Source organism: Podarcis raffonei, chromosome 17 (genome assembly GCF_027172205.1).
Source record: "Podarcis raffonei isolate rPodRaf1 chromosome 17, rPodRaf1.pri, whole genome shotgun sequence".
Lineage (NCBI taxonomy): Eukaryota > Metazoa > Chordata > Lepidosauria > Squamata > Lacertidae > Podarcis > Podarcis raffonei.
This window is the reverse complement of record NC_070618.1, coordinates 38,598,212-38,622,541: the sequence shown is the minus strand read 5'-3', so window position 1 is coordinate 38,622,541 and position 24,330 is coordinate 38,598,212. Positions and strand designations below refer to the sequence as shown.

The following is a 24,330-nucleotide window of genomic DNA, read 5'->3' as shown; positions in this document are numbered from 1 at the left end:
AGGCCAGGGGTTGTGGTTGTGTGTCTGCATATGTGTGAGAGAGAACAAGGACACTAACGAGAGAAATCCTGCCCAGCTGGTGGCATCAGGGTCCAAGAACAAGGGCTTAACGCAGTGGAACGCCCCTCCTTCTGGCGTGAACTGCAGCCGGAAAGGCAGGCGAGAGGTGCTGCCTTCCGAGCCAAGCGCTCCGCTTGCCAGAGGGAGCGATGCCCAAAGAAGGGAATATCTGAGCTGTGGAGCATCGCTCTCCAGGACGCTCCTGAGCCGCTGCCCTGGGTGCCAGCATCGCTTCTGTGCCAAGCCAGCCAAGACGTCCCAGGAGAGCTAAACCCTAAGCTCACCTTGGCCTCTCTTAAGCTCTGACAGCCATCATCAGCAGGCTCCACAAATCCATGGCGCGAGAGGTCTGGGACTGGCGCCATCAGAACTCGAGTCAGGCCTGCCGCGGAAGCAAGCAAGGGGGCACCCAAGGAGAGGGTCCGTCTGCAGGAGGCATCAGCGGGGCAGAGACGAGGGCTGTGCACATTTAAAGCACATGCCTTTCCCTCCAAAGATTTCTGGGAACTGTAGTGTACTCTTCACGGAGCTACGATTCCCAGCAACCCTGAACAAACTGTCTCTCGGGATGCTTTGGGGGTCATGTTTTTTAAAGTTGCTTTAAATGCAGGATGTACGCAGCCTAGCATTCCGATGCACAAACAATACCTCTAAATTAAGGTTACCAGATTTTTTTCAAAGAATCCAGGGACACTTTTTTTTAAAAAAAGAAAAAAATATTAAAAAAATATTTTTTAAAAAACAGAAGTAGTATCTTCTCTTCTGTGGTCTCCTCTGTTGCGCAGCCTTCCTCCGGGCCTTGGCCTGCTGTCTTGGAGTGCTAGCCGCCATGGAGAAGGCTCGGGTCAGGCCTGGGCTCGGCCATGTGCCCTTGCCCTCCCGGTGCTCTCCTGCCTCTCCTCCTCATGGCAGCGGCACGACAAGGTCTGGGCTCTCCTCCATTTTCTCCTTCCTCTTTCTCTCTCTTCCTTCTCCTTCTCCCTGCGTTTTTTACTGGCCCCGGAGCGCCGCTGGGCAGTCAGCCGGTTGGCCGGGCGCTCTGGCTCTCGGCTTGATTTGGGTCGCGGGGTGTGTGTGTCAGCAGTTCCCTCAGTTGACGCGCTGGGTGTCCCCAGTTCCCCCTCGGTGGTGGCAGTGGCAGCGGCAGTCTCAGCAGCCTGGAGCCAGCCTGGTAGCGCAGTTGGCTCTGGCTGGCTTCAGGAGCTGTTTGCTGCCTTAGTGCCCGCCATTTTGCCTCGCTGGAAATCCCCATATGATGTGCCTTATGCCATTGAACCAATCATGCAACATTCATTGCCTACTAATAAATCTACAACACTTAAAATATAAATCCGGGAACATTAAATGAAATCCGGGGACATTCCAGGAACGGATTTTGTCCGGGGACAGATTTGTAAATCCGGGGACTGTCCCTGGGAAAACGGGGACGTCTGGTAACCATACTCTAAATTAACCTCCAGTACAGCTTGTAAACAAAGTGTCAAAGTATAATTAACACGGGATTTCTTTTTAGTGCTCAAATATCTTCATGGGTAGTATTTCGGTCATTCGTAGCACAGCCCTGTGAGGCTGGTCAGTTTTATCATTCCCTTTTGGGCAGATGAAGGAGTGAGAAATCAGGTTAGGAGCTAGGGATACTTGCACTATATAGCAGGGCGTTTGTAAGCAGCTGTTGGAAAGTCTGCCCTGGAAGGCACAGAAAGTTGTTGGAGTGGTGTGAGAGAGGAGGACATAAAAGAGAGCTTACAGTGGCTCCTTCAGCCTTGGCGTGAACCTGGTTTTGCAACTGAAGTGACAAATGTGCATCTCGGAGCATTGAACGCTGACTCGCCCATCAGTCATGCTCCCTTTGTCAATCCTTCAAGCAGATTGCCCCTTCTATTTTATTTCAACATCAAAAGCAACAAGAGGAGGAATGTAGCAACAACAAAAGCCAAAAGCAATTCTTCTGGGAATTGGGGGCTTGAGGGTGGGAGAGGGGTTTTGTGATGATCGGTATTAGCCAATTGGGAGCCTGCCTAGCTGGCTTTTGCTGCAATAATGTTGTTCAGAGCTCAACCTCCGGGAAGGGAATTACACTTGGACCGAACAAAATCCAGGAGCTTCTAAGTTTGCTCTTGCAAAAATGTCATGTCTGCCTTTGATCTTCTTTCCTGACTCCTTTCCAGAACACGTTTTGACAAGGCCAAGAATTGGAATCCAAACTTTTCCCCTTATGTTTATATATCTCTCTCTTTCCCCACAGAGACTTCTTGTTGCCTTGCTGCCTCCCTGGTAGTTTACTCACATTGCAGACCCCAATACAGGACCAGCCCAGCTCCAACTCCCATCAGCCCCAACCAGAACGGGCAATGGCCAGGGACGAGGAGAGCTGCACACATCACCTGGAAAGCGCCAGGCTGGCTCAGGCTGATCTAAATGAAGGGGGCACCACTGTTCCAGAGATCACAATGCAGGCCCAGGCAACCTTTGGCTCCCCAGACCAGACTAAACTACAATTCCCATCATTCCTGGCCATTGGCTATGCTTGCTGCAGCCGATAGGAATTGTAGTTCTGCAACATCTGGAGGGCCACAGCTTCCCCACACCTGGCATAAAGGATGGATGCTCTTTTTGTCAGATGCAGCCCTGGTCTTCCTGGATCTGGGTGTGGGAAGTGGACGTCTCATTACAGGCTGTTTTAACACACGGCTGTGTTCTTGGAATACGGTGGAGTCTGTGTTTAATTTTTTAGGTGCCTAGACAAAGGACTGCATGTCACCCCTGCCATTCCCACCCCCTGCCCAGCCCCCGTTCCTCCTAAGTGGGTCAGGCCAATTTTAATTTGCTTACTGGGTTTATTTCATAACATTAATCCACGTTGCCTTTTAAAACAAAAAGAAGGCAGTAGTCAACTACCAGGGGAAATTCATGCTAAGTATATCTGGTTAAACGAAGAGGAGTGCTGCCACACAGCCAAGCTGGACCAGGACCTTCTTATTTCTGCCACGACAAACGTCCCTGGTGTTTTGATCTGCCTGCCCAAGGAACTCCCCCCCCCCCGCCCCCGTGATTATGCATTGAGCAGGTGGGGCAGGCAGCTGCGGTTTGGGAAATGTTACCTCTGACCAATTTCTTCCCTCCCTCTCTGTACTGTCAGAGACCCCTCCCAGCATCTGCCCTGCTGTGGCTTTTTTGACTTCCTCTGTGCCAGAGAGTTGAGGAAGCTTTGCTGCTTGTTGTCTGCCAGCTATTTGGAACCAGCTTGCAGCAAATTGAATGCGGCAGGAGTTTTTTTTGGAGGGGGGGCGGTGGAAGCTGCTTGCTTGCTCAGTCCATGCGCAGCAGCTCTGCCCCCAATGCTCGCAGTTGCCAATAATATTCACACGTGAGAGGGGTTTACATCTCGCTAAAAGCCACTCTGCAACCTGCAAACTGTTTCTGTACATTCCCACAGTTCACAAAAGGATGTGGAATCTACACCTTCCAGATGCTGAGTCGAATCCTCATCAGAACCAGCCATCATGGCTGATGGTCATGGATGATAGGAAGTGTAGTCCAACAACCTGCAGCCTTTCTCAACCTGTGGGTCCCTAGATGATGTTGAACTACAACTCCCATGATCCCAACCTCACAGGACTAGTGGTCAGGGATGATGGGAACTGTAGGCCAAAAACATCTGGGGACCCAAGGCTGAGAAAGGCTGGGAGGATCACAACCTCCTCATCTCTTTATTTGGTAGGAGGATAATTAATTATTCTGAGTGTAGCAGCACCTGATCATTTTCTCCATGCAATAAAAAATACTTCTCCTGCTGACTGACTTCTGTTAAGGACACGGGAGCATGCCAGACTGATATCTTTAAAAAAGAAAATTTATGGTCACTTGACAATCCTACTCAGTGGTAGAAAATGCACCTTGTAGGCGCTTGCTTCTTTCAAGGGAGCCTTGGCGTTTCATGAGCAAAGGCCTGCTGGAGGGGAGAACCTTCCTCACTCTCCTGCAAGGCGCTGCCTCACTTTGCATTGTAGGCAGAGGAAGGTTCTTCCCCCCCCTTGCCTTAGGCTAAGGGTTTTCCAGGAAGGGTGTGAGCTTACAGCAGCCATGCAGATTGCTCAACGGGTTATTGTGGCAGCTCTGCAGTGATTCAGAAGCCTATCTTGCAGAGTTCAGCAACAGCTGCCAAAGTTGTTGTTCAAGTCAGCCCAAGCCCCGCTGGCGCCTGCAGATTGCGAGTGTGTTTAAGGCAAACAGTATCTCAGCCCTAGACAACCACAGGGACACCAGGGATTTCTCCTGTGCAAGCCAGTTAATTGACCATACATTGAGTGTGCACAGGAGAATTTCCAAGGGGTTGTCTCCCAAACTAGGTGTCCTAAATCAGCGGTGGCCGTCCAAATGCTGCTGGACTCCCAACTCCCATCATCCCTGACCACTGGGCCAGGCTGGCTGGGGCTGGTAGGAGTTGTAGTCCAACAACATGCAGAGGGCCAGAGATTCCTTACCACTGCCAATCCAGGGTTAGCGTAATCTATATGCTGACTCTAAGAGACCTAAGGCAGCTTCACAGTATTTTACAAGCTTCCATAAGATACACATTCAGGACCCACAAGGAATTCCTCTCTCCCACCCACTTCAGTCCCATTCTAATTCAAAATGTATGAAAATATGAAACTCCCACAACCCTGACTTTCTGTCCAGTATGTGTTGCTTTGCAAGTTCTGTGATGGACAAAGGACCTTTGTTGGGAAGGAAACAGCATTTTCCACTTTTAAAAAAATGTTTCTGTATGAAGATGTCCTCCTTTTAGGATTGTGTGTGTTGTATTTGGTAACTCGGGTGTCCTGGGCAAGATGGGCATGGGACATTTCAGGCTTCTAGATGGGGAAGCACTTGAACAGGATTTGGGTAGACCCTGTGCATGTTCCAGTTCCAGACAATTTTTCTGCATGATAATAGAGAAAGCATTGATTGAAAATTCTATAAAATCAAAGAGAAAGAGCGCCTCATCTTCCATCAAGAGTGCTGTAACAAGCCGTTCTAGAACAGTGTTTGAAGTTGTGGATCATCATCATCTGGCTTAAAACAGGGGGGAAAGTAATTTCTATACCTTAAAAAAGAGTGTGCTGTAACAATGGGTAAATTTAGCAAGAAGCTCAGAAACAGAGCCACAAACCATAAACTCCATTGCAGAATGCTTGGTTGTTTTATCAGGGTATCTGAGGTCAAGATGAATGGGCTCTGCTCTGCTCCCTGGCAAAAAATATTCCACAACCCTTTTATTAAAAGCATATTTGAGATGAAAGTTCAGGTGCCAATTTAGCCTGGTTTAGTGGTGCCAGGACTTACTTTGATTTGGACACCACTTTGCCATTGTGGGGACCATTTACTAAAGATCAGAAATATGTTGAACAAGCAGTAAAGTGGATTTGTTGGTGTTTTCTCTTTCCCAAGCTTCCCAAAAATAGCAGTAAAGCACAATACACTGAAAAGCAGGTCACAGAGCAGGAGCCAAAGCCAATGCCCATTCGGTACCAGCCTGAGCATACTTCCAGACAACTTGTTCACTGAGCATTCACCCCGATTTGTTTGCAGGGAAGTTAAAGGGTCAAAGCAAGTGTTTTCCCACACTCTCCAGCACTTTCCTTATCATGAAAAGTGAAGTCTTTGAGGGAAGCAGGTTTGTTGCACAAGACCTTGAAAACAACTTTAATTGTGCAGCCTGAAATTTGCCAGGATGCAGAAGCACCCCAGGACTCTTACCAGAACAGAAACCTTGGGGCCTTAGGAACCTGGGAAGCTGCCTTGTACTGAGTCAGATCACTAGGTCCATCTAGCTGACACTGAATCAGCCATCTAGCATGAGTTCCCGGTGCCCGGGTGCACGCACTGGAGGGGTATGCATGTGCCAGGGGGCGGGGCGCAGAGGGTGAAGGATCCCACTGTGGCACACCAGCCGACACTGCCAGAGCGGTCCTGCCCTGCCTCAGAGTTCAGCAGGGCCGCACTGCACTACCTGCATGCAAGGGGGTGCCAGCCAACTCGGCACTTGGTGGGGGCAAAGTAAGTGCCCCCATGCTGGCACCCCCAGCGCGGCCCGGCCTGCTGCTCCTCTCTGCATGTGTTGCGAGGGTTGCCATACGTCCAGAATTTCCCAGACATACCTGAAATACTGCGGTTGGAAGCAGTGTCCAGGCAGAAATAATCAAAATGGGAAAATCCAGATGTATGGCAATCCATGTCAGCCGTGTCATTTTTGCCAGCTTTCCTTTAAAACAGCTCCACAACTAAGAAAGCTCAACAACTTTGGCTCAACAACTTTTATGGCCAGCCTAAGCGTTGCTTCCTCTGATGCCAGAAGGGGAGCACCGGAGGCACCTGTTTCACACCAGGTCAAAAATCCATGCTCTGGGCCACTGCCCTGCTGGCACACACACACCCTGCTCTGCCCCTGCACTGACTGGTAGCAGCTTGGCAGGGTCCACTCCCTGTCCTACCTGGAGGTGCCACTGGGGATTGAACCTGTGACCTTCTGCATGCAAGGCAGGCGCTCTACCCCTGAGCTGTGGCCCTTCCCCTGGAATTTGCTGCTGAGCTCTTTGCTGCATGCTTGGTGGCAAGCCAGGAAACAGCAGGGTGCAAAGACGTGAAACCTGGCAGCTCATAGCTAGGCACACTGAAGTTTCCCCTGCACAGTAGAGGCCTCGGTGCTATGCACAGGTAGAGCCGCTGGCCATAATGAACCACAGGCAGCTGCAGCCTCAGCACCTCCACCACCAGCCTGCTTATTAAGCTGTCAGCTACTGAGTTCCCACAGTGGTGTGAGCTCACATCACAGCCATACTGTGCCTCTTTCCGCTGTAGCAGAATGAGATTGTTTAAAAATAGGTTTAGTGAGTACATCAAACCATATATTCGCACATGAAACCAGAATAGACAGAGCTTAACTCCCAGGGCTTTGGCAAAGTGCTTGACTTAGTGAACTGCTGGAATGTATTTGCAGTATTTGCTTTCTTTTTACATACATTAGCAAGTTGGCTAACTTGCAAATGAGTGGCCTTAGCATTCATGTTCTGGGTAGCTGGGCAATCCTCTGCAGCCACCAGTGTTTTGAGAAGGTGAGGCCACGTGGAAGGAGACAGTTTGCTCTGGAGGGAGCACATGCAAGGCGAGGAGGAACTAAGTGCTACATCCCAAGGGGTAGAAAACTGGGAGCAGAGTTTGAGGGATTGGACATCTTCTGCAGAAGCATCTCCTACTTATGTCCTTGCATGTATATGTAAAAAGAAAGCAAATACTGCAAATACATTCCAGCAGTTCACTAAGACCTGCACTGTTGGGTGGGGTGGGGGGTTTACTTCTCATCATATAGGGGTTGCCTCCCAGATGTTAGGACTCCCAATTGTCTCTGACTACTGGTTCTACTGTCAAGGGCTGATGGGACTCCAACAACATCTGGAGGGGGCCCCTGACTTGGAGGAATGTAATTGGGGTTGCAAGCAAGCAGCGCTGAACTCTGTGCCAAGATAATCAAGTTATAGACCCCCTCCCCATCTAAATTATACAAATATGCAAGTTTTCTTACCTTGCATAATTTTCATTTTGCAACTCAGGGGAAAGTAATGACATAATAAGCAGTGAAGCCCCCACCCACTCATTCAGCTATGCGAAGGCTTCTGAGATTTCAGCAACCTTTGCCCACATATTATTAAGTGTTATCTTTGCAATCAAAGAAGACAGAAAGTTGCTTCCCCTCTCCTCAAAATGGAAAACCACCAAACTCTCTGCCAAATGCTACATTCTACATTATTTCACCCACTTCCACAGAATTGCAGCATATACACAACCCTACTATTAGGGGGCCGCATATATGGTGAATGAGCACCGCTCCACCCTAGAGAGCCAGCATGGAATGTTGGTTGGTTGTAGGCTTTGCTTACAATTACAGCTGAGCAAGGGCGCTTCTGGACTGAATCCCACCCAAAAATAGAGACAACCACACACCAGTAAATTCTTATTGGGCAATCACAGTGGACTGGGAAGTTTTGCACAACAACCCCACTTCCTCAAATGACTGGCCTTTTTGCATTGAGGGAGGTAATGGGAAAGTGCAATGGAAAGTGTGGGGCAGCACTTGCTTTCATAGAATCATAGAGTTGGAAGAGACCACAAGGGCCATCAAGTCCAACCCCCTGCCAAGCAGGAAACACCATCAGAGCACTCCTGACATATGGTTGTCAAGCCTCTGCTTAAAGACCTCCAAAGAAGGAGACTCCACCACACTCCTTGGCAGCAAATTCCACTGTCAAACAGCTCTTACTGTCAGGAAGTTCTTCCTAATGTTTAGGTGGAATCTTCTTTCTTGTAGTTTGGATCCATTGCTCCGTGTCCACTTCTCTGGAGCAGCAGAAAACAACCTTTCTCCCTCCTCTATGTGACATCCTTTTATATATTTGAACATGGCTATCATATCACCCCTTGATATACCCTAACCCTAACCCTTTGATGCAACAGTATTTAACTTCCCCAGAAACCAATTAGGACAAATGCTTAAAAATAAAAAATCAGGCCACCTGGAAGCACCCTAAGAGTAGAGAGACAAGCTTATTGTCAGGAAGACAAAACGCACTGGCTTTTAAACAAAAATGACCAATTGTTATTTTTTTTCCCTGTAGTCCTTTTCACTAGCAGGCACAGGTTTCTCTGTACCAAATATGACTCTTCTCCCTCCCTCCCCCCAAAAAATTCCACACTCATTTCCATTCTACTTCATACCCTCAGCCTCCCTGAGTGTTTCTGCCAAGCTGGCCTGCGTCCTTGAACTCTGTCTTGGATGCCCAGATGAAGAAGAGTGTTGGTAGAAAGCAGCCTCCCATACAAAGGTTAAAAATGTGTTTATTTCTCCACCCACCTTTGCCTGTTGTCCCACCCACCACTTACAGGTAGCCCCTGGATAGTTGCACAGCTGGGATTGTGGCCCTCAGTCAATTATAATCCCCCCCACCTGCCATGCAAGCTCAGTTAAGCAGAAACAACACTGCTGAACCCTGTCCTTTAAGTGTCCTGCCCTCGCATCAAGGGAACTGCCCTACAGGCTGCCCATATCTGTCAACTTTCAGATTTGAAAATAAGGGATCAGCAGCCTCACCTGTCTCGGGGACAGTCTATGGGATATCTAACAATCTGGGATAGCAGTGGGAAGCAGCGGGGAACGGCGCTGGAATAAGGGAATTTCCCGCAAAAAAAAAAAAAAGGGAAGGTTGACAGCTATGAGGCTGCCATAATGCTCAAACTAAACATGGGAGCCCCTTCATGGATCACTGCCTTGCCGTGGCGAAGGGGCTTGAAGAACTCAGAGAAGCTATGAGCTATGCCGTGCAGGGCCATCCAAGATGAACAGGTCATAGTGGAGAGTTTTGACCAAACGTGATCCACCTGGAGCAGGAACCGGCAAGCCACTCCAGTATCCCTGTCAAGAAAACTCCATCGACAAAGACAACAAGCATATGAAAGTTATGACGCTGGAAGATGAGCCCCTCAGGTCGGAAGGCGTCCAACATGCTACTGGGGAAGAGCAGAGGACAAGTACAAGTAGATCCAGAGCTGATGAAGCGGCTGGGCCAAAGCCGAAAGGACGCTCAGTTGCGGATATGCCTGGAAGCGAAAGGAAAGTCCAATGCTGTAAAGAAAAATATTGCATAGGAACCTGGAATGTAAGAACCATGAACCTGGGTAAGTTGGATGTGGTCAAAAATGAGATGGCAAGAATAAATATTGACATCCTGGGCATCAGTGAACTAAAATGGACGGGAATGGGCGAATTCAGTTCGGATGACCATCATATCTACTACTGTGGGCAAGAAACCCGCAAAAGAAATGGAGTGGCCCTCATAGTCAACAAAAGAGTGGCAAAAGCTGTACTGGGATGCAATCTCAAAAATGATAGAATGATCTCGATACGAATCCAAGGCAGACCTTTTAACATCACAGTAATCCAAGTTTATGCACCAACTACTGGTGCTGAAGAAACTGAAATTGACCAATTCTATGAAGACTTACAACACCTTATTGAAGTGACACCAAAGAAGGATGTTCTTCTCATTATAGGGGATTGGAATGCTAAAGTAGGGAATCAAGAGATAAAAGGAACAACTGGCAAGTTTGGCCTTGGAGTTCAAAACGAAGCAGGGCAAAGGCTAATAGAGTTCTGTCAAGAGAACAAGCTGGTCATCACAAACACGCTTTTCCAACAACACAAGAGACGACTCTACACATGGACATCACCAGATGGGCAGCATCGAAATCAGATTGATTTTATTCTCTGCAGCCAAAGATGGAGAAGCTCTATACAGTCAGCAAAAACAAGACCTGGAGCTGACTGTGGCTCAGATCATCAGCTTCTTATAGCAAAATTCAAGCTTAAACTGAAGAAAGTAGGAAAAACCACTGGGCCGGTAAGATACAATCTAAATCAAATCCCTTATGAATACACAGTGGAAGTGAGGAACAGGTCTAAAGTTTTAGATTTGCTGGACAGAGTGCCTGAAGAACTATGGATGGAGGCTCGCAACATTATACAGGAGGCAGCAACGAAAACCATCCCAATGAAAAGGAAATGCAAGAAAGCAAAGTGGCTGTCCAATGAGGCCTTACAAATACCGGGGGAAAGAAGGCAAGCAAAATGCGAGGGAGATAGAGAAAGATACAGGAAATTGAATGCAGATTTCCAAAAAATAGCAAGGAGAGACAAGAAGGCCTTCTTAAACGAGCAATGCAAAGAAATAGAGGAAAACAACAGAATGGGAAGAACCAGAGATCTGTTCAAGAAAATTGGAGATATGAAAGGAACATTTCGTTCAAAGATTACTATAATAAAGGACAAAAGTGGTAAGGACCTAACAGAAGCAGAAGACATCAAGAAGAGGTGGCAAGAATACACAGAGGAATTATACCAGAAAGATATGGATGTCTCGTACACCCCAGGTAGTGTGGTTGCTGACCTTGAGCCAGACATCCTGGAGAGTGAAGTCAAATGGGCTTTAGAAAGCACTGCAAATAACAAGGCCAGTGGAAGTGATGGTATTCCAGCTGAACTATTTAAAATTTTAAAAGATGATGCTGTTAAGGTGCTACACTCAATATGCCAGCAAGTTTGGAAAACTCAGCAGTGGCCAGAGGATTGGAGAAGATCAGTCTACATCCCAATCCCAAAGAAGGGCAGTGCAAAAGAATGCTCCAACTACCACAGAATTGCACTCATTTCACACGCTAGCAAGGTTATGCTTAAAATTCTACAAGGAAGGCTCAAGCAGTATGTGGACCGAGAACTCCCAGAAGTGCAAGCTGGATTTCGAAGGGGCAGAGGAACCAGAGACCAAATTGCAAACATGCGCTGGATTATGGAGAAAGCTAGAGAGTTCCAGAAAGACATCTACTTCTGCTTCATTGACTATGCAAAAGCCTTTGACTGTGTTGACCACAGCAAACTATGCCAAGTTCTTAAAGAAATGGGAGTGCCTGATCACCTCATCTGTCTCCTGAGAAATCTCTATGTGGGACAAGAAGCTACAGTTAGAACTGGATATGGAACAACTAATTGGTTCAAAATTGGGAAAGGAGTATGACAAGGCTGTATTTTGTCTCCCTGTTTATGTAACTTATATGCAGAATTCATCATGCGAAAGGCTGGGCTGGAAGAATCCCTAGCCGGAATTAAGATTGCTGGAAGAAATATCAACAATCTCAGAAATGCAGATGACACAACCTTGATGGCAGAAAGTGAGGAGGAATTAAATAACCTTTTATTGAGGGTGAAAGAGGAGAGCGCAAAATATGGTCTGAAGCTCAACATCAAAAAAACGAAGATCATGGCCACTGGGCCCATCACCTCCTGGCAAATAGAAGGGGAAGAAATGGAGGCAGTGAGAGATTTTACTTTCTTGGGCTCCATGATGACTGCAGATGGTGACAGCAGCCACGAAATTAAGAGACGCCTAATTCTTGGGAGAAAAGCAATGACAAAACTAGACAGCATCTTAAAAAGCAGAGACATCACATTGCCAACAAAGGTCCATATAGTAAAAGCTATGGTTTTCCCAGTAGTGATGTATGGAAGTGAGAGCTGGACCATAAAGAAGGCTGATCGCCGAAGAATTGATGCTTTTGAATTATGGTGCTGGAGGAGACTCTTGAGAGTCCCATGGACTGCAAGAAGATCAAACCTATCCATTCTTAAGGAAATCAGCCTTGAGTGCTCACTGGAAGGACAGATTGTGAAGCTGAGGCTCCAATACTTTGGCCACCTCATGAGAAAAAGACCCTGGAAAAGACCCTGATGTTGGGAAAGATGGATGACACAAGGAGAAGGGGACGACAGAGGACGAGATGGTTGGATAGTGTCTTCGAAGCTACAAACATGAGTCTGACCAAACTGCGGGAGGCAGTGGAAGACAGAAGTGCCTGGCATGCTCTGGTCCATGGGGTCACGAAGAGTTGGACACGACTAAACAACTAAACAACAACAACAACAACAAAAACATGGGAGACCCATGCTTGTCTCTTTGATGCTTAAATGTGTTTCAATGCTATTCCATTTGCCTCCATGGAGCTCGAGGAGCAGCATACATTATTATTTCTTGTACCCTCTTCAGTTTCTGCCTAGCTGTTTATTTTGCTCAATAAGTACTGAATTTTGATCAGTTGGCCTGGAGAAGCAGGGTGGGGAACAAAAAGCAAGAATGAAAAGGGCAAAAAGGACGTTTACTGAAGAAATAGTGGAGTAGAAGGTGCACTAAGGCCCATTTTGATTGTGGCAAATACTGATCACAATCTGAAAATGTTAACCAAGCTAAACTTTGAACACACAACTTTAGCTGAGCGCTATTGCTCAGTTCTGGAGAAATGCAAGGCAGATTTTGAACCACAACTACCTTCTGGTCTAGGTGGGATAGGTTTGAGAAATACTTGCTGCACTCTAAGCTAATGATTTTCAAAGTGTTCCTAGTAGCCCAGGAGTTTCATCCTAAGAGTAGCAAGGGACTCTCCTAGGGGGAGGTTGCCCACCAGACCTCTGGGGCTGTGCAGCCATTAAGCACCTTAGAGCAGCCTTGCTGGCTCCGCTCCAAGGCCCATCTAGTCTAGCATCTTGTTTGCACAGCAGCTAAGCAGATGCCCAAAAGAAGCCTGTGAACAGGACCTGAGCCCAAGAGCATCCTCCCCCTCCAGGGCTTCTAGCAACCAGTGTGCAAAAGCATCTTGCCTCCAACCGTTGAGCCGCTGTGGCAGCAGCCATTGATAGGATTCCACAAATTCATGGGCGAGAAGGTTCCATAGTTTAACTATGTGCTGTGAGAAGGGCTTCAGCTTCACTGGATGCCCAGGAGTCCTGGTGTTATGAGGGGGTGGGGGTGGGGGCAACCCTTGTGCACCAAGTTCAGAATCCTTTGCTAGATAAAGCCATGGGCAGCTTTTAGGGAGAGAGATACAGATGTTTCCCCTGAATTAACCATTAATTCAGATTCCCAGCTTTAGGTTTAGAAAAGTTTCCAGCCTTTGTAGAACTGTACAAACGAGGTCTCGCTTGTTCTGTGAGAAACTAGTCAGGGACCACTGCCTTTCTGTTATGTATGTTTGTTTGACCAGAGGACAGAGGCCCAGGTGTGCAGGAGTCCATTATCAGGACAGCATGGAAAGGATCTCCACGTGTCTTCTACTTCCGAACACACTGGCTCCAAGTGGAAATCAACAAAGCCCAACAAATGAACAGCTGAGTCCGCCTTTGCAAAGGAACCAAGTTAACAGAATTGACCAGGACAACCAAAAGCCATTTGAAGCAGAATTTTTATTCCCTTCCCTCCTCAAAAGAAAGGAGACTGGCAGTTGTGCACAACAATAACAACAACAACGACTTAAGACTTGGAAGGATTAAAACAAGATTTTTGGTTATAAACTGGCAAAGCAAGGGGAGGCACAACAGCAGCTCCCGCCACCTATCTGTGTATCAATGGAGCTTCCGTCTCAAGCCGAAGAAGGGAAAGTGAAAATCTAGAGAGAAAAGGGACAGGCCGCCTGCAGTTCCATTGGGTGCAGTGGTTTTTGCTTTGTTTCATTCTCTCAAGCAGTGGATGGCACCGATACAGGTATGTGGTACCAGGTGCCTGTTTTTGAGGCAGGAGGGACGCCTTCCTGTCAAACTCAGGGAGGGAGGCACAAAATTCAGTCCATGGGCACGAAGCCAGTGCTTTGGCAAGAAAAGCAAAATCAATCCTGCCCCTCAACACTCCTCCCCTCCAAAAAAGGGTGGGGAAGGGGGGAAATCACTGACAAAACTGGTTGAAAAGAGCTGGTGCTGCATGTAAACAGATCCACAGGAATCCGCCCCTCCCCCATCCCAAGGGCGACTCGCTCCCTTTCCCCACCCACACTGGCACAAAGCCTGCCAAGGGAGTTTAAGAGGCCGCGTCTCAGGTGGGCGAGTCGGGGTAGTGGCATTACAAAGAGGGCTCAAGAGGGGCAGTGTTATAATCGGGGGTGGGTGGGGGGAGGATTAAGGCACGGAGACGTGGAAGGGGCTGCCGGGGATGTGCTCCTCTCCCCACTTCACCACCAGCACATAATCCCCTCTGTCCTTGAGCAGGTAGGTGACGTTGTAGAGCCGGTTGCCCAGGTGCTTCACCACAATCTCCTCGCAGGGGGTCTTGGGGCCGTGCACCCCCACCAGCAGCATGTTGTTCCCTGCGGAAAGAGGAAGGGGCAGGAGGGGGGTCCAGTCACACGTGGTGCACGCTGTAATATTTAGGTCGGGAAGAGCTAATCCCGTTGAAAGACCTAATATTTAAGTATACAAGAGAGGCAAAAAGGTGTTTCGCTCCAAATGTCTCACTAACTCAATTATCCCTCCCCACTCTTCTCTCCTTCCATTTCTAGACCAGCCTTCCCCAATCCTGAGCCCTGCAGGTGATTTACTGCTGACTGGGGCTGATGAGATTGTTGTCGAAAGCAGCTGGAGGGCACCAATATTGGGGGAAACTGGTCCAAACATGCAAGTAAGCAAACAGCTTACTTTTTTTGTTCCTTTGTTCTCCTTCAGACCCTCTTATAAACTCTCCAGTCCCCATCCTTCCCCCCACCCCCTGCACAGGTTGCCAATTAATGCCCTCACTAGAGTTGCCAACTTTGGGCCTCAAGTTCTGGCACCTCAGGCTTTGCCTCTGAGCACCCTGGTGTGTCTCTCGGAGGCCATCCTTGAAGAAGATCCTGAATCCCAATCTCTTTTAGGAGCTACTGTGCAACCTTATTTGGTCTAGGGCTAGGTAGCTTGAATTATCCTGACTATTTGTGGTGGTGTTTTGTTTTAAAATACACTTCCAAGTTATATGACTTGTCTATCCATCATTTCCCACATCAAGCTTCTCAGCTAGGATGGGGCCAACCATACATTAATTTGAAACACTCATCTGACCCCATAAGCAAACCCACCCAGACCATCACCTGCTCAGTGCCCAAATTAGCTTTCCAAAGCTTCTAACCGCAGTGACCAAAACCTTGCAGTTGTGTGCCTTTCTTCCCGTCCCCACCTGCCAACAAATCTACACTCACCTGCTTTGCTGCAATCGACAGTGAAAGAGTTCTTCTGCCCCACAAAGCCCTTGTTGAGGCCCAGGCCCTTGGCAACCACCTTGCTGGCATCAGAGGCAAACTTGGGGGCTGCTCCATCATGTTTGGCCACTCCATCCATGAAGACCGAGGAAGTCTCGTGGAGGCTGTGGCTGGGGACGAGACGGGCCCCTGCCAAGGAAAAGGAAGGACGATTACACAGGTGCGAGGAGCATAAGGCTGTATCTGGGCAACACCTTCTTTGCCTCCCCTTCCCCAAATTACCATCAAAATTGGCCTTCATCATCCTGGTGCCCTCCAGATGCCGTTGCACTCCAACTCCCATCAGCCTCTGCCAACATGGCCAGTTGGCAGGGTTGACGGGAGTTGTCACCCAGCTTCCAGAGGGCAATTGGGGTAGGCCGATCCATGTTAAGGTTGCTGTCTCTGCCACAACATGGTTACAATGCTACTCGTGTGTCCTCAGATATGGTCCATAGTCCGGAGTGACGGCAAAACCCTTAAAAAGTGGGACACCTTCTTGCCTAAGCCAAGCTTCTCTCTGCCCCCCAGCCCAGGCTCTTACCTGTGATTTTGGCCTTGAAGGGGCTGCCAGCAATGTGGTATGGGCCACCATATTTAATGGAGATGAGGTAGCTGCCAGGTGCCATGGGTGTGTAGATGACCTTGTAGCCCTCTGGGCACTCTTGGCAGTCCATCTTCACCTTAGAGGGACCATCAATGGTGACGGCCAGTGCCCCAGGCCCAGCATTTGTGGTGTTGACTATGAACTCAGCAGGGCTTCCTGCAGGGGAGAAGAGCAAGAGGCGGCAGCTTCTCTTCAAGGCTCTGGGCAGCCTCTCATCCCTCCACCCCTCCCTTCCTCTAGGCTCTCTCATTACCTGTCATGCCACCTTCCAAGCCAGGGCCGTAGGCAGACACCATCCCTGGGTCCCCAGCTTGGCCCAGCTCCCCAACACGGATCTTGAAGGGACTGCCGGGAATGTGGCTTCCATTGAACTTGACATCAACAGAATAGATGCCATTCTCACGGGGGATGAAACGCACAGCGTATTTGTCTGTGGGAAAGGTGAGAGGAGAAAAAACAGGCAGGTGTAAGAGGCCTGCCAGCAGTTGTCATTGGCTCCGTGAGAAATTGTGTGTGTGTGTGTGTGTGTGTGTGCGTGCATGTACCACAGAACAGATCCCAGAAGGGAAGCCCAAGGAAGTGGACATTTAGTTACATGGACCTTTACCCAAAGATCTTGGAGATGACCCATATATAGTAAAATATATCCAGCAAATTCAGCCAGCATGAATGACACAGGCTAATTGTAGCTCAGTAAACCTGGGGCCCTCCAGATGTTGTTGGACTACCTCTCCCATCATCCCTCATCATCAGCCTGCTAGCTGGGGCTGACTTAACTGCTTAAGATCAAGAGCTAAAAGCCAGACAGAGACCTGTTGGGGTAAGCTCTGGTTTTAAAAAAGCACACTTGAAGTGGAACTTGGTTTAGAGCAAAAGGCATTTGCCAGTGGGCATGCCAAAACTGAAATGAGCTTGGCTGGGAGAAGCAAAGGGGAAGCGGCTATGGGGAGCATTTCCACTCCCCTCACCTGCCCTTTTCTCTAGAAGAGAATATTCCCAAGCTTTGAATCCTCTGTAAGCGCTGAATGAGGAGCGAAGGCGAGATCCTGGGTGTTGCAGCGGGAAACGAAGTATTAAAAACAACGCAACCCCACTGGTTCTTTAAACAACACGAAGAGAGAGACACAAGACAACCCGAACGGGTTGGCAGGGAATCGCCCCACATAATAGATAAGCAAGATGGCTAACCTAAAAGCAATCACATTAAATGTGAGGGGGCTGGGAAACCCCATCAAAAGAAAACGCATCACCTCATACATAAACACCATGAAACCACACATCACCTTCCTACAAGAAATACACAACCCACCCAAAGGCAGCAAACTCCTGAGCGACCCCCGCTTCAGTCAATAGTGGGTCGCACAAGGCTCAGGGAAAGCTCGTGGTGTAGCCATAATACTCAGTAGAGACCTGAACTTCACTGCCACAACAGTCCTCAAGGACAAAAAAGGCAGATTCATTTTCGCTAAAGGGACACTAGATGGCAAAATCAAACTGACAATTGGCTCCATATATGCCCCAAACACGAAACAATAAGAATTCTTCCAGAAGACACTAAACAAATTCCTCTCCTTCTCTGAAGGGGAAGCAATCCTAGGAGGGGACCTCAATCTAAATATGAAAGGTTTATCCCTGAAAGATATCCACCCCACAACCCCATGGGCAACCTTCCTCCGAAGGAAACCCCCAACAACTAGGAACTCTTACAAGTTACTAAAAATGCTAAAAAACAGGGGTCTCTATGACATTTGGGGTGAGCAAAACCCGGGAGACATCAGCCATACATTCCAATCGGGACGCCATGATACAGTGTCCAGACTGGACAGCATTCTACTCACACAGGGTCTGATCCCCTCAGTAGAATCAACAAACATAGGTAACATTAAAATCACAGATCACGCCCCAGTAGAAGTCATCGTTAAAATAGGAGAAGGAACACAAACCACCCCATCATGGTCCTTCAGTCCCATCCTAACTACAAACAAATTAGAGTCTCACAAAAACCCTCCAAAACTACTTCAAGGAAAACGATGTAGACAATATAACAACCCCCCTCCTATGGGACGCAATGAAAGCGGTCACCAGAGGAGCTTGCATAAAAGAGAAAACATTCCTTAAAAAACAAACCTCCTCAAAAATTAGCAAAATAGAACAAGACATCACAGCCCTCTCATCACGCTACAAACAAACAGGATCTAAAAAACTCCTCAAACTTATAGAACAAAAAAGGAGAGAACTAGACTCCCTAGAAATTAACAAAACAATGATCAACATTCTATACTCTAAACAACGTTTCTACGAATATGGAGGGAAAAACTCCAGATTACTAGCAAATAGATGTAGGAAAAAAAGCACTCAAAACAAGAATACACTGCATCACCAAAAAAGACGGCAACATAACATTCTCCCCCGAAGAAATAACCTCAGAATTTGCAGAATTCTACTCCAACCTATACACCTCCCATAACCCACCAGAGAAGGAAATCAGAACATTTCTAGCAGGACTGACCATGCCTACCCTAACTGATGAGGAACAGGAATTCATGGACAGCCCTATCAGCCCAGAGGAAATAGATGCGGTCCTCAAAAACCTGAAACCACACAAAGCCCCAGGCCCAGATGGCTTCACAGCAGAATTCTATAGGAAATTCAAAGAACCCTTGATGCCCTACATGACCCGCCTATTCAACGACATCATAAAAGGGGGCCCCATCCCCAAAACCTGGACCCACTCCAAAATAGTCTCCATCCCAAAACCACTAAAAGATAGCCTCAAAGTAGAATCATACCGCCCAATCTCATTAATAAACCAAGACTACAAGATATTCACATCAATCTTGGCCAACCGCCTAAAAATCTTCCTACACAAGTTAATAGCCCCAGACCAGACTGGCTTTGTCCCTGGCCGCAATATAACAGACCCCATCAGGAAACTACTGAACCTGATCGAACACAGCAAGGCAACCAAACTCCCATTGACAATTATGTCCCTAGACATCCTCAAAGCCTTTGATTGCTTGGAGTGGAAATACATATTAGCAGTACTAACTAACATGAAATTTGGCCCCAACTTCCTACAAATCCTCAAACAAATATACTCCCAAGCCTCAGCAAAATGCAGAACTAACAATATGGATTCTAATACTATAGCTATCCAAAGAGGCACGAAACAAGGATGCCCACTGTCTCCCTTCTTATTTATCCTGGCTCTGGAACCCCTAGCAATCCGCATCCGAGCAGCCACAGACATCAAGGGAGTGGAAATAAAAGGTAGAACCTATAAATTAGGGCTCTTTGCAGATGACCTAATGGTCACAACACCAGACCCCATAAGCACAGCAACCTCCCTAATCAGAAGCTATGTGCTTCAACACCCCTCCTCACACCCAAAAAGAACTCACGAAGGCCACCAAAATAAAACTTTGCCACACCAAGTTCAGATACCTAGGGGTACAAATAACCAGAAACCTCAATAAATTGTACCTCCACAACTACAAGCCCCTGTGGCGACAAATTAACAAAGACCTAAAGAGATGGAATAACATGAATTTCAGTCTCTCAGACAAAATAGCCATGATCAAAATGATCACACTCCCAAAACTAACCTACCTATTCCAAACCCTCCCAACCTGGATCCCCTCAACCCAACTTCGCAGTTGGCAGAGAAAACTACACTCTTTCATCTTCTCACATAAAAAACCAAGAATAAGCCCCAAATACCTGCAGACTGGCAGATGACTGGCAGAATCCGTGACCAAGGAAAAGAGACGGTGGAAGAAGATTGGAAGAAATTTAAAGTTTATCTTAAGAACTGTTGTAAAATCAATGAGTGCTAAAATGTCATGGGTAACGTAAAACAGAATTGCAGTGGTAAATGATTGGGTAAGAAAAAAAGGATTAAAGAAAGTGAATTATAAGTAATTGAATTAGGGGTTGCTGGAAAAGTTTAAAACAGGGATGCAGAAAAGGGAGGCATGGGGAAGTCGTTGAAATAAGGTTTAAGAAAAAGAGGTTATGAAATTATACGTGTTTATATGTTTGTTTGTTTATGTATTGTGAGTTGTGATGTGTTTTAATTCATGTTGGAAAATCAATAATTTTTTTTATAAAAAATAATAATATAATCCCATATATACTAGAAGATGAGACAAAACAATGGGTACACCTAGAGACGGACACAATTGAAAACACCTGCACCACAACATACCCAGTCCTCCCAAACAAACTAAAGAAAATTCCCACAATACTTAACAGGTACACACAGACCATGCTCAAAGCATGGAAAACACAAATAGGCAAACTATCCCCAACCCCATCCCCACTAATCCCCCTGGCGTACCACCCATTATTCCACCATGCAGCACAAAACCTCCAGATAAAAACCTGGCGAACCAAAGGCTTATATCGCCTAATAGACTTTTATAAAAATAACAAACCCTTGTCAACACAAGAAATACAAGACAAACTAGAAGACACTCAAATGACCTGGTTAACACAACGCCAACTACATGCCCTCTTAAACAACCCAACAGTAAAATCAGCAGCAACTAGGCCCCTGACAACCTTCGAAAACCTCCTCCTAACAACAAAGGGAAACGGTAAAGGGACGGTATCCGCAATATACAAAATACTACTCCAAAACCCCGCAAATCCCCTAGACGCAATCAAAAAACAATGGGAGAATGACATAGGCTATGAGATTAACCCCACTCAATGGACCAGAATGTGGTCTAAACCCCCCTTTAAATCCATATCAACGAAAAGAAAAGAACTCACACTGAAACCCACCTACAGGTGGTACCTAACACCAAGGAAACTAGCGCTAATACGCCCAGGAACCTCACCAAAATGCTGGAGAGGGTGCACCTCCACAGGCACATACCTCCACATGTGGTGGGAGTGTCCCAAAATTCAACTATTCTGGACAACAGCCATACAAGAAATATGTAAAATAACTAAGCAAGTAATAGACATCACCCCAGAATTGGCCCTACTAAACATCTTCCAAGACAACAATGCCCATTTACACCACAAAGAACTCATAACCCACCTGCTCTCAGCAGCCAGAAACACCATAATCAGACACTGGAGAGACCTGTCAGGAGTAAGCATGGACCAATGGTACCAAATAGTATGGGAAACAGCCCTACTAGAAAAATTAACTAATAAACTGAAACTGACACGGGGACAAACAGAAGGAGACGCCTTCACCCTGGTATGGCTCCCCTTTATCACATACACAGCCCAACAGGACAATGACAATAATCCACCAACAGCATACAAATCAATATGGCTAACCTGATCCAAAACACACACACACCTCACTCACACACGAAAACAAAGATCACCACAGCCAATCACAAGCAAACAATCACACCCTAGGCCAACCCCAACCTCTCTCACCACCAAAGGAACACAAATGAACAACACAAGCAACGCTGACACCAAACTCTACATACATTAAACATAATAGAAACACCGCCACCCGACCCCACCCCCATCCATCTTCCCTCTCTCCACCCCCCCTTTCTTTTTTCTTTCTTTTTTCTTCTCCCCCTAATGCCTCAACAAATGAAACGGATTTGTAAAAATGTTACATGGAAGAAGAAGAAAAATACGAGGCACTACACTTCTGTAAAACAAGAAAATCCTTAATAAAAAATATTAAAAAAAAGAAGAAGAAGAGAATATTCCCAAGGCCAAGCTCCTCACATGTAGCCTGTAGTTCTGTGTCTGGTTCCTTCTCTAGTAAAAATAAGCACATGGGTCCTGATCCAGATAGGGGTACGATACACACGAGTGTGACGGTTACTAATAGTTTTTAAAGCTCCCAAAGGTACCCTGTTTCTTACTCTAAACACACATCTGCAGCTACAGGTTACATAGGTAAAGGTAAAGGGACCCCTGACCATTAGGTCCAGTCATGACCGACTCTGGGGTTGCGGCGCTCATCTCACTTTATTGGCCAAGGGAGCCAGTGTACAGCTTCCGGGTCATGTGGCCAGCATAACAAACCCGTTTCTGGTGAACCAGAACAGCACACGGAAATGCCGTTTACCTTCCTGCTGGTGCAGTACCTATTTATCTACTTGCACTTTGACGTGCTTTTGAACTGCTAGGTTGGCAGGAGCAGGGACTGAGCAATGGGAGCTCACCCCATTGCGGGGATTCGAACCGCCGACCTTCTGATCGGCAAGTCCTAGGCTCTGTGGTTTAACCCACAGCGCCACCCGTGTCCCTACAGGTTACATAACAAAACGCAATTTTGCAGTTTATACTGCCTTGCTTTTATTTGCAAATGAAACGCCTTGGATATTTCAGCCCTTGCCAGTCTTACTTTGTATGCTGTTACAGCAGAGCTTTCCAAACATTTCATGTTGGTACACACTTTTTAGACATGCATCATTTCACGACACAGGAGTTCAGTTTTACTAGCAAACCTGAGATTAAACTAACCCCTTTCCACCCTGGAAGGAGTGCAGGGAGAGTTCATGCAACACACAGCTTGGAAAGCTCTGCTCTACAGAAACAGCCCTGATCTGCCCCTGAATCTTACCGAGCACCCTAAATAGGTGCAGATTTGGGGAACTGAATATTATGGATCCCCCTTCACAATTTCATAGATGAGCTGCACATCTTGAACCACAATAGAGCTTGGCCTAATTTTTGCAACTTATTCAAAAGTCTGCAGCCTTGCCTCAAAGTGTGGAGTCACACCAGGCAGGAGATTGTGGGCTGGCATGATGGCTCACAAGGCAGGTGGCAGGAAGCTGCCCATGGGGACTCACATGCCATCATTGCCACCACCAACACAGCAGATGCCACTACAGGAAACCAGCTGTGCAGACTCAGCAGCGTTTTGACACAGCAGCCTGCACAGAGAACTGCACAAGCTCTGGCCTTTGCAGCAACAGGGCTGTGACCTCCTAAGTAAAGTAACTTGGCAAAATGGGCACTCTAGGCGGGTGGCTCGTGAGCAGCAATTGCTAACCCTACAGCTTGAGTCAAGACAGCGGCAGGAGAGAAGGGGGTCTTGCTTTTTTCTGTCCTGCACAGCATAAGACACACCCTGCCCACTTCCACTCACAATTCCATGAAGAGAACCGTGCTGGGAGAGTCCTCAAGCCAGCAGGAAGCGACTGGGCACTTAAAATTTGTCTTTTTGTTGGCCTTGGGCATGTTTCTGCCCCTCCCATTTCCTCTTCTGCATTACCAACTGAATCAGCAACTGGGAACTGGGATCAACCCCCACCTCCAGACAGCCTTTTTTTTGTTACCACACCTATTCTTAGCTGTACGGCGTAGTAGTCAAGTAAGTTGTACTCAGAGTATGCCTACTGAAATCAAGGAACCTAACGGAGTGATAAGTCACTTTGAATCACCAATTATTAGTTCCTGTTTTTACAAAAGCAACTCAAAGTGGCTTATCACATCAATCAAATAACATTCACACAAAAATCAGCATAAAACAAAACAGAAAAATCTAAAACACATCCATGTTTTTAAAAGGCAGGGTCAAACAATTTCAGTGGGTCTACTCTGAGAAAAATTTGGCTGAGAACCTGAGAAAAGCAGTTTGAAGTTAGGAGGGGGCAGAGTAAGGAGGATGACAGCACCTCCCAGCTCAACATTACTCAGTCCCAGAAACAACCGCTGAGATTTTTACGCAGTGCATGGGTTGCTGTTACAGAATGGAAGCTGAATACTTGGGGGGGTGTGGGTGTGGGGGGGTGTCCTGGATTCAGTTTGCATTGTTGATTACTGCCACTCCCAACTTTGAGGAGAAGAATTTACTAGTTCTGGACAGAGCCAGGCTCCTTGTAAGTCTATGTTTGCAGTTTGGCTGGCCTTCTTGCTCTTTGATGTAGACAGAGGCTGGACCCTGCAGTGCCTTTCCTTAGGGAATGCAGCCATCGTATAAGACTCCTGGCCACCATCATCATGCACAGGCTTGGCAACCTGACTTCTTACAGTAATGCCCTTATGGTGGGAGCCTGTGGGCCTCCACCCGCAACAGCCCTAGCCAGCCCGGCCAATGCTCACGGATG

The 24,330-nt window shown here is 47.2% G+C and overlaps 1 protein-coding gene across 4 annotated transcripts in view; it reads right to left on the bottom strand.

Annotated features, from left to right (window-relative positions):
* Nucleotides 1–13,860: 13,860 nt before the first annotated feature.
* The window catches only part of FLNA (filamin A), a 72,269-nt gene continuing 61,799 nt past the window's right edge, over nucleotides 13,861–24,330 (bottom strand). For all 4 annotated transcript variants that reach the window (XM_053371513.1, XM_053371514.1, XM_053371515.1 and 1 more), the window contains 4 exons: nucleotides 16,536–16,712; nucleotides 16,220–16,438; nucleotides 15,637–15,825; nucleotides 13,861–14,772 (listed from right to left, as the gene is read on the bottom strand). In XM_053371513.1, coding sequence (XP_053227488.1) covers nucleotides 14,585–14,772; nucleotides 15,637–15,825; nucleotides 16,220–16,438; nucleotides 16,536–16,712 — 773 coding nt within the window. In that variant the 3' untranslated portion in view covers nucleotides 13,861–14,584. The remainder of the gene's footprint in view (nucleotides 14,773–15,636; nucleotides 15,826–16,219; nucleotides 16,439–16,535; nucleotides 16,713–24,330) is intronic.